The sequence below is a fragment of the Ambystoma mexicanum genome, chromosome 13 (assembly GCF_040938575.1).
Source record: "Ambystoma mexicanum isolate Mex_15411 chromosome 13, UKY_AmexF1_1, whole genome shotgun sequence".
In the NCBI taxonomy this organism is placed as follows: domain Eukaryota; kingdom Metazoa; phylum Chordata; class Amphibia; order Caudata; family Ambystomatidae; genus Ambystoma; species Ambystoma mexicanum.
This window is the reverse complement of record NC_090938.1, coordinates 146,956,928-146,971,622: the sequence shown is the minus strand read 5'-3', so window position 1 is coordinate 146,971,622 and position 14,695 is coordinate 146,956,928. Positions and strand designations below refer to the sequence as shown.

Sequence of the window (14,695 nt, the reverse complement as noted above, 5' to 3'; positions counted from 1 at the left end):
AAAGTGGGTAGAAGGCAGAGAGGGTGAGGAGATTGGGAGAGATTCCCCCCAAGAGGAGATTGTCCTTTTCAGCCCTTCAGGGGCAATGACAGAGAGGAAAATCAGGCAGATTTAATCCAGAGGGGTGGGTGGGGGCGGGGGGAGAGGAACAGGCATGTGGTTAAGTGCAGTGGAGTTGAAGAGGAGATGAGAGGAAGTAGAAGTGATCATAAGGAATGAAAAAGTCCCAGCGCTTTGAAGAGTTAGAGGAAGGCAGGGTGTTGGGGGACCAGAAACAGGACCCCAGACAGGGAAAAGAGCAGGCTAAGAAGCTGGGAATAGAGCAGGAAATGCCTGGTCACATGCACCAGTAGATGTATTGCAGCCAGAGACTTTTTCCATGGCTGAATCCACGGAAAATCCATTGCCCATTAGTCCTTCATTTGCCCTCCAAACTGTGCACCAATTCACAATAAATGTGTTTATGTTCATTTGACAATATTCTGTGTCTGTTGCGCCTACCTCTAAAAATCCACTAAATTTAGTGGGATCTCCAAAATTGCCCAGCACCCAAACACTGGAATGAAATTATCAATCAGGTGGTCACATTGTTACAGGAGCCGGCACAAACATGGGGGAGGGGGGATTAATTTAAGCCACAAACACATGACTACAGTGGTTTTCTTGCATTTTTAGCTTTGTTTTAGGAGACCTTAATGGACAGGGCACAGCTTTTAACAATTCATACTTTGACAACGCTTTGCACATGCAATATTTACTCTTTCATATGCACAATAAAGCAGGATATTGAGCCTGACTCATTTCCGGTGTAAAATCACAGGGACTTTGTGTGCTTCATTTTTTGGTAATTGTTTAATTTCTATTTATTTAATTGTTTTTTTATAATGCGCCTAACCCCATACCCGAGTTCGGTTTCTAAACGTGGATCTGGGATTCGAACTACTGTTGCTCTTCGTAGTCTTTCTTCCAAGACCAGCGTGTTGCCCCTGTGCCATCCTCCGTTCCCGATGCTTTGTAATCACCATTAATATGAATGAGAGACAGTCTTTCTTCCTGCTCCACTAAAGCATTTTCTGTGTGCACACGTTCCTGTAGGCAACACTACCTGGCCTGCTTACATGTCAGAAGAATGTGCTTGCTACAAGCTATGGGGAAAGAGCAGGCAACCTCCTATCCATAAGACTACAGCAAAGCGTCACCATAAATGTCTGTAACAGCAACACACGTGTTGACCCTTCGGCAGATCTGGCTCGCTAAGTGTACCACAATCCACAATTTACAAAACATACATGATCAGAATCATCCAATCCGTGCCCTTTAACCAACAACACTTTTCAAAGTGGTGTTATCTGCTATGAACAAGTAGAAATAAGACTCAGAAAGCAAAGTGCTGTCTGCTAAGAAGCTAGGTCTGAGGAAAGGTCAAACACAAACATTATCAGCAAGTCAAGATTAGCCACACCCCTGTGTCACCGACCAACCCATAGGGACATACTAGCCAACTACACTTGCCTTGCTCAAACTACACCAAGGGGGTCCCTTGACACTGGTGTTGTTCGTTTGCAATTAAGAAGCCGCATAGTGGTTGACGGGCTCCAGTGATGGTCAGGCAAAGGCTTGCAATAAGCATCGGGCCATTGGTAGTTTCTTTTAAGGTAAAAGAAGAGGGTTGATAGGTTCAGGGTGCAAAGGTTTAGATTCGGGGTACCTATTCAGCACTTGCCTGTAAAATGGATAAACTCATTTTGGTTGCAGTGGCATTTGTGTATGAAATGTTGTTACAGTACTGGTTCAGAAAGAAAGATTACTGGGGCTGTGGAAAGAGTTCCAGCCATTTAGAGACATGGGTACTTGAACTGGGATTAGAATTTGCAAATGACTTGCAGGAGATTAGCCAACTCATGGTCCTATTTTGTAATGTAAGCAAAAGGAGTGATGGATGGAACCTTCAGAATGAATCTTAACCTCTGGCATTGCTCTGGGCAACTTTCCAAACCATCGTTCGTCTACCTGCCAAGCCATTATCATAAGTGGAAAGACCATATGCAAATCGGACTTGGTCGCACCCCAAAAGGAGCAGTCCTGCCCAAACGTCTTATTCACATATCTTCTGCACAGGACTACAAGTAACTCCAGAAATGTTTCTGTGTCATCTGTGAGGTGTAGCTTGGTTCTTTAGGCCCAGCAGGCTCGAGATCTGCATTTTGTTATACCGTTCGACTCGGGAGTGACTAAACCGAACCAAAGGAGTGATAGCTGGAGGGTTCCGAATAAATCTTAACCTCTGGCATTGCCCTGAGCAACTCGTTAATCCTTTGTTCTTCAGCTTGCCAAGTCATTACAGAAAGGAGGAAGACTGTACGCAAATCAGACTCGCAGCTCCCCATTTGGGTAAGCGTCATAGCGTGCCCGACGGTTTCATTTTCAGTGATCCGCAGCAAGAAGACATCTGACATTTTCAGGCCTAGCACCAAAAGGGGTCCTCTAGCAAACAAGAAGTCTGGTCGAAAGAGGGATTGACTACGGCAAGGAACATTTGGAAGCCTTAATATAGATCACAATTTACAATGCACAGAAGGCAGACTTGCCCTTCCGATAGGAATCCCAGAGTTTTGACTTTGAGGGAACGCTTCAGGGTACGTTAGAACGGTTGGCGCTTTTAGAACAAGGATGTGGTTGGTTTCATTTACAACTGAATACAAGTAAACATAGGTAGTATACGACTGAGAACGCAGTAAAAGTCTACTTTCTTTACATCGTGCACACCTTAAATACTTGATTTTTTGATCTGATGGATTTAATGGACATTTGTATGGCGCCTATACACAAGTGTTTCCTAGTTTTTAAAAAGACACATTTCGTCTAAATATTGTACCCAAGGCCTTCAATTCAGAAGAAGATGGAAAGGAACAAGGTGCTAAAGTATTATCAATAAGGCGGGTCATGGTCCACCCACTGCCATTCAAAAGTGGATTTGGCAAAGGTAATTGTAATTGGTTATTTATATCGCGCTTATTAGACAGAAGTTTCTAAGCGCAGACCCGGGGAATCGAAGCTGTATTGCTCCACGCCGTCTTGATTCCAAGGCGAGCGCATTGCCCCTGAGCTATCCTCCCGAGACGCAATACCACCCCCTTTTAGGTCTATGTGCTCATGTATGGTTTGCAGGCCTTGGTGCATTTGATGGCATCCCATACTTTGACGAATAGGCGTGCAGCTACATTGACTGAGTCACAGAAGAATAGCAGTTTGCTCCAATCTGCAGGCGATGCATCTTAGCGCTGTAGAGCAATCGGAGGACGGATGGGCCTACATCTAGAGGTGTGTGGTTGAAGTGGTGGTACAATGTTTGCTGTGCAGTGTCCTTGTCAGGTGGTGTAGATTAGCAACCAGGCCCAGGTAGTTCAGATCAGAGAGGATTGAGCACACAAGGTTGAGGGGCAAGTAATGTACCAATCAGGTTTCAGATTGGAATGGGACGGTCTGGAGGCCAGAGATTCATTTCCGGTACAGTGGACCTGGGATTCTGAAATGTGAAAAAGGCTTGATCTTTTTAATGCACACATGGTCGGGAAGTCAGCGAGGGAGGATACGCGGCAAGGTAGGTAAGAGAAGCATCTGATGTCAATCTTCTTGGATCCAATACTCGGGGAAAGTGGATGGGGCAACAATGACGGGGCGGGGAAAGCTGGATTGCCGGCAATGATGGCGGAGAAAGCTGGATTGCCGGCAATGATGGCGGAGAAAGCTGGATTGCCGGCAATGATGGCAGGAAAGCTGGATTGCCGGCAATGATGGCGGGGGAAACTGGATTGCCGGCAATGATGGCGGGGAAAGCTGGATTGCCAGCAATGATGGCGGGAAAGCTGGATTACCGGAAATTATGGCAGGGAAAGCTGGATTGCCGGCAATGATGGCGCGGAAAGCTGGATTGCCGACAATGATGGTGGGGAAACCTGGATTGCCGGCAATGATGGCGGGGAAAGCTGGATTGTCGGCAATGATGGTGGGGAAAGCTGGATTACCGTAATGACTTTTATCCCCCGAGTGAGTAGAATTTGGGTCAGGCATCTGGCTTCATGTATCTCACTACAGTGCTTTTCAGCACAACTTTGTCACATCAACACAAGACATTAAAAAAAAGACTATATATACCAGTAACTTATCTTTCTCAAACTCTACTTTCTTATCCTTTCGGCAAGATAACCTATCATTCTGTAAAATGATGTTTGATGCCCAGTTTCTCTCAAGGGCGCAGTTCATTTTGGCTTGGGTTGCAGGCCACGGGTTTTATTTATGTATGTCACACTGAAGCACACGCTTTGAGAAATAGTAACAAGAAGGCTGAGCTAGAAGAGACAAGGTTGCAAACCTCCCAATCTCCGAATACACGGTATGATGGCGAGCAAGCGGCGTACCCAGAAGGGGGGGTGCTTCCATCCTGGGGCTCAAAGACTTCCATCACAAATGATGAGATTCTATGAAACACTGCGATGTAGGATGCAGATTTTATTTCTTACAAAATAAATTAAACAGACGGTTATTATGTAAACCTTAAAAAAAAATAAAAAGATGAATTTGCACTCCACAACTAAATGTCTCTCACCTAGGAGAGAGCCTTCCGAACACCAGGAGAGAAGGAGACCTTCCCATGATCTCGTCCTGAAGCATCCCTCTGCTTGGGTTCGCAGCACCCCACTCGGGCCCCAAAAACCCTTCATCTGCACATTACAGCATCCAAAAAGGCAAGAGAGGTTCTGAGCTAATTTTCACACATCCCAGAAAATACTCCCCCCCCCCCCCCCACCAACTCCAGAGCATCGGGCACTAGTCCATACAAGGGTCAGATAAAGCTGGCCTCAGGACGGCAAGGACTCGGGGTACACACAGTTAACGTGGTCAGCAGTACTACCCTTCAGACCGCCCCCCAAACCCCGCGGGTAAGGCACGGTTCTACACCTCATTCAAGGCTGCCAAGTGCAGGATGGGAACATGGTTGATTTCAAGGACTTCGAATCATCGCAGTGATATAACTCTGTTCTCCGTCAACATTCCGGAAGCCCAGCTTCGGTCACTCTACAGTTCTAATGCTTCCCCCTGGACAGAGCCGTGAAAGGTACCGCAGAGCCCTCCTCCCAACTGCACCCCTGCCCCCGTGAGCTGGATCTCCTCCTGTAGGCTCTGGTCACCGCACAATTCCAAAACAGGGTCCACCTGCCTATTCCAACACCCGCTCCATGTCTTACACTTCTCTTAGTGGAGGCGTTCCCTCCACAGCCAATCAACTCACTCATACGATAAATCAAGAAAAATAAATACATCTTTTTGTCTCAAAGATAAAGCGATTTGTACCGATCTTGGCAAACCAGCGAACACCATTACAAAGTATAGAGTCATGGGCCCAGCGGGCCTCAAGAAACTGAAAGTCGCCGTCATGGATTCTCTGCACAGAACGAGGGCCTCTCGGGACCAAGAGCAACACTGGGAGGAGGGAAACTTCCACGTGCCACCACGTGGCACTTCTGTCACTTCCTGCTGCTCAGAAGGCATTCTTGCTTTAGTGTGTCAAATGTTAGATAAGCCGTTGTCACAAACTCCTTACAAAGCAGAACACTAACTCCCCATAAGGCACCTCGCGCACAGCGAGGCGACCTTCCTGGCACCTGGAAAATTGGCCCCACAAGACAGAAATTCCCACACGGTATTTCGTCCGAATAATCTCCAGTCTATGGCATCCAGAAACAGGCTCCAGCGGGAGCGATTTACGTTAAGAGGTAGGGAGTTATAAACACATTTTCCAACTTAAAAGTGTGGCAATAGAAAAGAGAGGACACAGGCCGCTGAAGGGGCGCGGAGGTGTTCCGCAGGCAGCAGTCAGTGCAGCTAGGAGAGGACGCAGGCCGCTGTAGGGACGTGGAGGTGTTCCGCAGGCAGCAGTCAGTGCATCTAGGAGAGGACACAGGCCGCTGAAGGGGCGCGGAGGTGTTCCGCAGGCAGCAGTCAGTGCAGCTAGGCCGTGGTATCCAGCAAGGAGGGGCGCCGGTACTGAGGGGAGGCAGTTCTCCAGCCACGAACCACCTGCGAACGGCAGAAAAGAGAAGAGCTCGATGAAGTCAAACAAGCAGGCACTCCCTAAGGGACAAGGAACGTATGCAGCGGCGCTGCTCAGCAAGGGCGCCGCTCCCTGGGTCTAAAGTCCTCTGTCTAATCAGCAGGGCATTCCTGGGTCAAATGTGGAACACATAACACATAAAAAGACAATGCGACAACACTGAGCGCTGCACTCTGCTCTCCAGCATGCGAATAACAGTGTAAGAGCAGCACTTCACTTGTAAACTCCGACGTGTCCCTGCAAGATTGCAATGTTTCTCTCCCTTGTCTAGCTGCCCTCCACCTGCCTCTGCAGGAGGAAATCCCATCACCTCCTGCCTCAAAGTGCAGCATGAGCCTCTCCTCCTCCTCCTGCCTCTGCAAGAGGAAATCCACCTCTCCCATCACCTCCTGCCTCAAAGTGCAGCATGAGCCCCTCCTCCTCCACCTGCCTCTGCAAGAGGAAATCCACCTCTCCCATCACCTCCTGCCTCAAAGTGCAGCATGAGCCCCTCCTCCTCCACCTGCCTCTGCAAGAGGAAATCCACCTCTCCCATCACCTCCTGCCTCAAAGTGCAGCATGAGCCCCTCCTCCTCCACCTGCCTCTGCAAGAGGAAATCCACCTCTCCCATCACCTCCTGCCTCAAAGTGCAGCATGAGCCTCTCCCTCCCGCCCTGGAGGCGCAGCATGCACCCCTGCCTCTGTGAGCACAGCATGTGCTTCCCCCTCCCTCACCTGCCTGTGCATGAGTGGAATGTGCCCTTCACTCACGCCCCTGGGGTGTGAAGCATGCACCCCTGCCTCTGTAGGCACAGCATGTGCTTCCCCCACCCTCACCTGCTAGTCACTAGTGCACGAGTGGAATTGTCTCTCCCTCCTACCTCTGCAGCACAGGCGTGTCTCTCTCCCTCCTACCTCTGCAGCACAGGCGTGCCTCTATCCCTGCTGCACCTGCTTCTGCAAGAAAGGAGTTCCACTCTCCCTCCTTAAGGTGCTTCGAGGAATAGCCCAGGTACAGTCCCAGCTTTGGCCCGCAGTTAGACTGAAAGGTGAGAACTGTGCTTGCCGCCTCCAGCATTTTATTGGATAGCTTTGTTAATTCAATGGCTAAACAGGTTAAAGTCAGAAGGTATAAAGTAGAGCTAATGAACTGTGCTTGTCCCTTACCACACACAGCTGTGGGCCATGCCTTACCACACACAGCTGTGGGCCATGCCCAGGGTCTGTGGGAGGCAAAAGAACACCAGTATTTGCTCTGCCTGCACCCCAGCAAACCCTAATAGTGCAGATTCAGCTGCAGTCCCTGATGCAGGAGGGACAGTGTGCACCTTACCCCCCTTCACCCCCCAGACTGCCACTCCCCCAAGGGATGGAAGAGTTATTTCAGCAGAAGGCTCGCCAGTGGGTCCCCTGGTGTTCCATCATTCCAACCAAACCCAGGCCTAAGAATATTATGCCCCCGCCATTAGATCAGGTCAGCAGATGACACTTAGGAGCAGCACTGGGCAGATCCGCTCCGCCCTCCCATGCCCAAGGCTAGAGGGGTTAGTTAATATGCAGTCCCAGCTCCACCCTCAACGTGTCACTGTGAGGGCATTGGGTATCCTCGCCCTATTACTAGCACCAAGGTTAGGAGTATTACTTTCACTGGAATCCTTTGACCAGTGAGGGGATTCCATGGGAGAGCAGTTCTGGTCTTCACCTGCCCAGGGGTTGTGTGTTTCGGCTGCACCACCACTCCCGGTCAGCAAGGGGGCACTGGTAAGTGAACAATACTAAGCTTGCAGCTGTACAGCAATTAAAGCGGTCATGGCTCACCTTTGGCTCGTCTGTGTCCACCAAGAGCTCCTGCTCTGCCTCGTGGAGCTCTTCTGCGGGGTCATAGCTGTAGACAGGTAACAGGTGGTGTCGTAAGCGATCCACCCTGGCAGAAACACAGAGAGGAAGGAGGCTTAAAAACTAAAACGAACAGACACAGGTGGCACTGCAGGTGAGGTCTGATAGTGCACATCACAAGAGCAACAGGCCAGGCACGTGGTACACAGAGATGGCAGCAAATGCTGCAAATCAGCTCTGAGATGCATTGGAAGAGCAGAATAAGCAGCATCTCAGGTCCAAGGTACATTTAGATAACTGGCAGTGGTGCAGACAGAAATGAGCAGAGGAACTGCAGTGGACCCCGGTATGAGGTGGAATGGGATAGCCCGAGGTGCTGGAAGTTGGAAATGCGGCCAATCGGAACACCACAGGGTTTCTGCACGTCAAGTCTAACATTGACCTAGGCTAGCAGAGAGTGCTGCCGGTCAGGACTCACATTAGACAGCAGATCAGGGGAGGAATTGGGCCAGAACAAGACGGAGCTACGCCTGCTGTCTTGCCCGAGCACTGTTCCATGTAGACACGAGCCCCAAACCCTGCAAGTTGAGGAAGCTCTCTGCCCCCAACTGCCGTGAATCTCCTGAACATTGTGTCTGAGAGACAGAGTTCAGAAAACTGCTGTGAGTCACACATGTCTCAGACACAGTGGTCGGGAACTGCCGCAAGCCACAGTCACGGACAGAGAGCTTCCTCAACTTGGGATATTTTTACTTTTACGGCGTTCAGATCGCCGCTCAGCTGCACACATGGAGACACACTGCCAGACATAGTGTTTCTGTGCGCGCAGCTGCGCCGCAATATGCAAAGACTTAACAGACTGCATCTGAAAGTCATCCGTTGTTCAACAGCCCAACCTCAATCAATGAAACCGTCCAAAGTATACACATCTCATTCTTTGCACTCGTTACTGTCAGGATGACTATTGTGACAGAGGAAATGAGCACCATACCAACTGTGAATTGCATGCTCAGTAGGAATGAACATTTGAATTACTAGAACACACATGTTTAATAAATTGCTGGTCCTTCATATGTACCCAAAATGCACTTTGTTTTTATGCAAAGCAGCCAGCATCCTATATTCTGAGCCCATACGTCATTTGAAACGTAGCTCTGCCCCCAGTCCCTCCCACAGCACTGGCAATCCGCACCCCACCCTGCGGAGGGGAGGGCGTGGGGGGTTCCCCCAGTACATTTTGTCCATTTCCAGCGTTGCAGATGTTGTCCCAAGACCATAAAGCTTACCAGAGCTCACTGGCACTGTGCAGCACGTGCTTTGTCAGAGCAAAGCATGAACAGGCCACAGTAAGAACTCTACTCACCTTTCAGGAAGCAGAAAAGGTTGCTGTGGGTCCTGCTTGTGCGTTCCCACAATAGTGCGAGGAAACCGGAACAGCTACACGCACTGCATCCTCTGTGCTGCTAGTGCTAGTCACATGCTCAGCATTCTTCCAACTTCCACACTGCTGCAAACTCAACACCCTCTAAAATGCAACTAAGAAGCCTTCGCCCAATACCAGCTACTCACACTGGCAACACACCACACAACTGCTTACACTCCCCAATGCATGCGGCTACCCACCCATCCAGGCATGCCTCCCTCCATGCCGCCATATCTTCCAATTACCAAAAACCTCTGTTTTGGCATTTGCCCCCTGCCACCAAACCATGACCCCCACCGCCCTTTCTGTTGCAACTCACACTTCCAGCACCACGGGCCTCAACGCTATTACACCATACAGCCGGCTTCGACGACTAAAACTCATAGCTCCATTAGGGATTGAAATAAAGACTTGACGAGCAGGAGCTAAACGTCAGCATCACCCAGAGATGAGGGGTTACTGCTGGCGAACGGGGAGGAGACAGAGTTGCAACTCGCTATGTGCTAACTTCTGTGAGCCTTTAGCCAATTATACATGCCCCTTATGCTTTAAACGTGTTCTAGACAAGTCCAAACGCACCCTTATACTAAACACTAAGAAGGATGGGTTTGAACAGCTTTAGAAGACATGATTTATGTTGTTAGTCTTGACAGCGCTCCGAGGCCTCTGGTGCTATGCAAAAAATACATAGATACAGGGTGCAAAATGTGCACTTGCCATTAGTTAGTAATGATCGACTCCTGGAGAGTAAGAGATGGTGTGCTGACTGTATGTATAAAATGGACGTAGAGAGTGACTATTGATGGCTGGCAACTTTAAAATGTCCCCCCTGTATAGGTAGAAAGACAGACAGATAGATACATTTCCAAAACACACATGGGCCTCATTACACGGATGGCGGTATGGGTTTACCAGTACCGGTAAGGGTACCAGTGCCGGTAAACCCTTACCGCCTTACTACGAGGTCCCTTTGTGGGACCCTACCTTAACGGCTGGTTTTACCAGCCGTTAAGGATGGGACCCGCAAAGGGACCTTGGAGGCAATTACAGTACTGCAATTTGCGGTACCGTAATTACCGCCTTCCCCATTCCCATTGAGCCCTAAGGGGGCAAAAATGGGAATGGGGAAGTGCCATGGTGAATGGTGAATTACCGCCCCCACACACCTTGGAATAGGGCGGTAATTCCGCCATTCATCATGGTGGACTCGGTAAAATACCGGCGGCAACCATGGCGCTAATAGCGCCATGGTTACCGCCATCCGTGTAATGAGGCCCACAGACCTATTGCGACTAAGGTGTTAATAACAAGCTGGCCTAGAAAGTCAAAAGGAGCTGCGACTATCTGTTGGTGTCAACCGAACTCCGCTTTCCTGGGCAACAAGCAGGAGGAAAATCGAGAGCCCCCCGATTTTCGATCCCCATTCACTTTCCCCTTGCACCTCACTCCTTCCCCTCTCACCTCTCTGCATCCAGAAAGAAAGGCCGATCACTAAATCAATCAGTGCCAAGATGCCCAGGAATGCACTTACCTTTTCCTCTTCTGGACGTACATGAACTGCAATGAAATGAAACATAAATGAAGAACACGAATTAAGCTAGTGGGCAGCGTGACGTATAGTATAAAAAGAGCACAGCCCCAGCATGCACGAGCCAGCAGAAGACAATGACCTCCATTCACAACAGAGCCCCCAGCGTCAGGGGGAAGAGCATTCCCCGGCCCACAGCAAGGCAGGAGGCGTGACTGCATCGACTCTGGCGAGAGGAAAGCCCTGCCCACAGAACAGCCTGCCAGGGAGAGCCGCCACCATCGCTACCCACGAGAGATGACCTCCGATACCAGCCCAAGCTTCACTTCCCCAGCGCTGAACGGCAAAGAAGCAGCAGCCCCCACCCGCCCTCTCCTTCCACCCCCAGCTACCACTATAGGGGTGGGGGTGAGAGCGAGAAGAGTTACTAAACCAGCAACACCCATGACGATATCCTACTTCTGTCATCCACCTCGGAGAGCATCGCTCCGGTCACTGGCACTAGAAGGGGCGTCTTCAGTGACACACATTTAAATCCCGCACTCCCCTCCCTCCACTGGGCATGGCATGGCATGCATCCATTGGAGGTGGCACAGCTGGCGTGGCCATGCCTCTCCCCATCACTGGGCCTTGACTACACAGTTCCAGATCCATCCTTCTGAGCTTGCACCCCGCACTATAGGAGTTGCCCAAGTGGGCAGTGGTGCCCATGCCCGTGCCATCTGTCCTAAAATAAATCCTCAAAGAAAATGGTCCTTACCACGGCCACCACGATGCCCACGACGGTGAAGAGGAAGAAAGGCACTAAGATGAAGCCACCCATAGAATCTCCCCTGGCCTCCCCATTGGCCGGGCTGGTGGTGGTGGCATTACTCATGGCACCGGGGAGCACAGAATCTGTGGGGTCGCTGGGAGCGGCTTCTCATGGGCGCAGGGCACCTCTCAGCCCGGATCCTCTTATTCCTCCGTGTTCAGAAGATGATCTGGGGGGTGGGGGGCGCGTCTGTTCCCCGTCCTCCGCTGTAAGGTGCGGCCGCCGTGGATCTGGCGAGGATAACACAAGTCATGGGTCAGTGCCTCGGGACACTCAGACACACACACACACAGACCGCCTTTCAATCCCCATCCTGGCAAGTCACGCGCCTGATCCCCCTCCTCCTCCCCCTGCACTGAGAGTCCTGCCAATCCCCAGAGAATCCATCACACCGGAAAAACTAGGATTCACCCAGACTGGCGTCTGGTGCACGACAGACTTAACCCCTGTGTAGGACGTCAAGTCGTGCCCCCCACCCCCGCTAGGTTTTTAATGTACTCTTAAGCCTGCACATGTGATAATAACTTCAGGCATTGGGGAGCACTGGTGCAAACCACCCCCACCATGATTTTGTTATCTATATGGGTCCACCCCCACCATGATTTTGTTATCTATATGGGTCCTACCCATCCCCTTGCACTACAGTACTTAAACACGCCCCTGCCTCTTTTTGGGGAGCCCCACCCATGTATATAGCAGGGGTTCCGCCATTAACCAATGCAGCTCATTATGTACTGAGGGGCCCACTAGTGTATCAGAGCCACTGTATTTGTTCTGCCCCCCCCCACCTTTCTTTCTCTAATGAGAGTCCATGGACTTCACTGTGCTCTTGGTCTGCAGGGAGGCTATCTGATATAATGAACCTACCGTATAAATGCAGTGCTCCATCATCTACCACCATTGGTTGCCTCCTATATAGATCGTGTATCACACAGACTCTTGCGGGACTGTGCATAACGGACCCTTCCATGTACTAGGGTGGGCCTCTATTTAATCAGTGCCATACCCTCTACATCGATGCCCTTCATTACAGCCATAGGGATGGGGGCATCCCCCGTTTGCACGTGTGGCTTACGAGTGTGCACCCCCCGCCCCCACTCTCCAAGCGATCATATACGGAAGCCCCAAGTACTTTTGACATGTTCAGTAAACGGGCATCTCTTTATATCATTGGCCAGTAACCTGTGGCTCTCCAGATGTTTTGGACTACAAGTCCCACAATCTCACACCGCTGACTAAGCTAGCCAGGACTGGTTGAAGTTGTAGTTCAAAGCCAAAAAGTACAGACCACCGAAACTATATTGTGAACGCCCTGTCTGTGCAGGGTTCATTCATCCCTTACATCGGGGGTCCCAGGAGAGTGCCTCAACCTGCATTGCGGATATCCTGCTTGCATTTGAGTGTTCTCCCTACAATGCAGGCCCTTCGCCGTGCACTGGGGAGTTCCCCACTCTTTACAACAGTCAGGCATTACAAGAGCAGCGTGTATTTGTGTGCTGGAAACCAGAGGCGTTGCTAGGGGGGGCTAATGGGGCTATAGCCCCTGGTCTTTTGGTAGAAGCCCGGATAGAATCTCAGGAGCTACAACCAAAAGACTAGCTAGCCCCCAGTCCCGACAGTTCTGACATCAGCGTAGCCCCGGGTCATTTCCAGACCTAGCAACACCCCTGCTGGAAACCCCCTACTTTTGGAGGGACTCGTGTCTGCTGATGTCTTTCTAAGTTGCTACCGTCCTGTACCACGTATGCGCAAACCTCTTGCATCAGGGTGGACCTTGCAGGACACCACCACCCCTGCATTGGTGGGTCCCTGTGCGTGACTTGTACCCCTACTCGTTCTGTGCAAGACACTTCCCATGTTTTGGGGGATACTCTCTCAGATAACAAAAAAACAAAACAAAAAACATTAATTACATTGTGCGCTGCTCCTACCGGCCCATGCACCATGTTCTCACCCCCTGTGCCTGGTGCGTCCCCCTAAAAGGGTGCAGTCTCTGATCTGGGGAGGGCAATCACACTTTGCACTAAACCTAGGGCCGTGCAGCACAAACATCTCTTACATGCGTGGCTTCACTCCGTTACAAGATATTCGCTGCATTGTCCAATGTTAGGCATTGGCGGCGGGGGCGTTTACTAAAAATTCGGGCGCTTCCGCGGATTGGTTCTGGAAAGCCCTGCAAGGGGGGGGGAATTGCCTCGTACCAGGGAAGTCTGCACGCGCAGGAGGTTCATCTAATTTATACCGGAGTGCAATGTGTTGTACTATGCGCCCCCTCCCTCTTTCCAGCCACTCGTATGCCCCCTCCCTCACCTGTGCTCGTTTCCTTCTTCTGTCCCGGAAGAGCTACACTTTGCTGCCTCTGTTCTAACGGACCGGGATGTATCCAATGAGAGCAAAACGTTTCCCGACGCTGTCCAATGGCTGCGGTGTATGGACGCAATGGGCGGGGGTTTAGAAGGCGGAAGGGAAGTTGTGTGATGAGGAAAGAAAAGCTGGAGCTTCACTACTAGATAGCAAACAGAAGATGGCAGCATAGGACAAGGGAAAGAGGGAACGAAAGGGGGCAAAACAAGAATACGAATTTATCATAGAAGATGGGAGGTTGAAGAGAAGGATAAACACGTGAGAGAAACTGGCAAATAAAGACATGGGAAGGGAGGCCGTAGAACGTTTTTAACTGGTATGTTTGGTTAGCAAGAGCAGAGAGAGTGCCGTGGTGCTGCATTAAGATCAGGAGAACTGGGCTTAGTGTGCACGATAGCCGTTCTAGGTGTCTGTGGTGTGCAGTCAGTCCTTTGGAACATGACCTAGTATGTGAGGTGGACAGGCAAGTTGTGTGTTTGAGGTATTGGTATGGTGACCAGATTTTCAAAATAAAAAGAGCGGCCACAAACAGAAGTAGGGCTACACACCACCCACCCAAACACCACTCCCACCCTCTGTCAGGTTGTGCCATAACATCCTGACCGACATGCAGCCCACCCACATCGTTGTGCGGGGAG

General features: G+C 50.5%; 1 protein-coding gene across 2 annotated transcripts; it reads right to left on the bottom strand.

Annotated features, from left to right (window-relative positions):
* Window positions 1-4,494: 4,494 nt before the first annotated feature.
* Window positions 4,495-14,081, bottom strand: SMIM29 (small integral membrane protein 29). Of its 2 annotated transcripts, none has more exons than XM_069633511.1 (5): window positions 14,004-14,081; window positions 11,640-11,923; window positions 10,883-10,908; window positions 7,911-8,016; window positions 4,495-6,078 (listed from the first exon to the last, which is right to left on the bottom strand). In XM_069633511.1, the coding sequence occupies exons 2-5, from the start codon at window positions 11,754-11,756 to the stop codon at window positions 6,010-6,012; spliced, it is 318 nt and encodes a 105-aa protein (XP_069489612.1). In that variant the 5' UTR covers window positions 11,757-11,923; window positions 14,004-14,081; the 3' UTR covers window positions 4,495-6,009. The 2 variants fall into 2 exon arrangements, with proteins under 2 accessions (XP_069489612.1, XP_069489613.1); XM_069633512.1 differs by lacking the exon at window positions 14,004-14,081 and adding an exon at window positions 13,753-13,922.
* Between the last annotated feature and the right edge of the window lie 614 nt (window positions 14,082-14,695).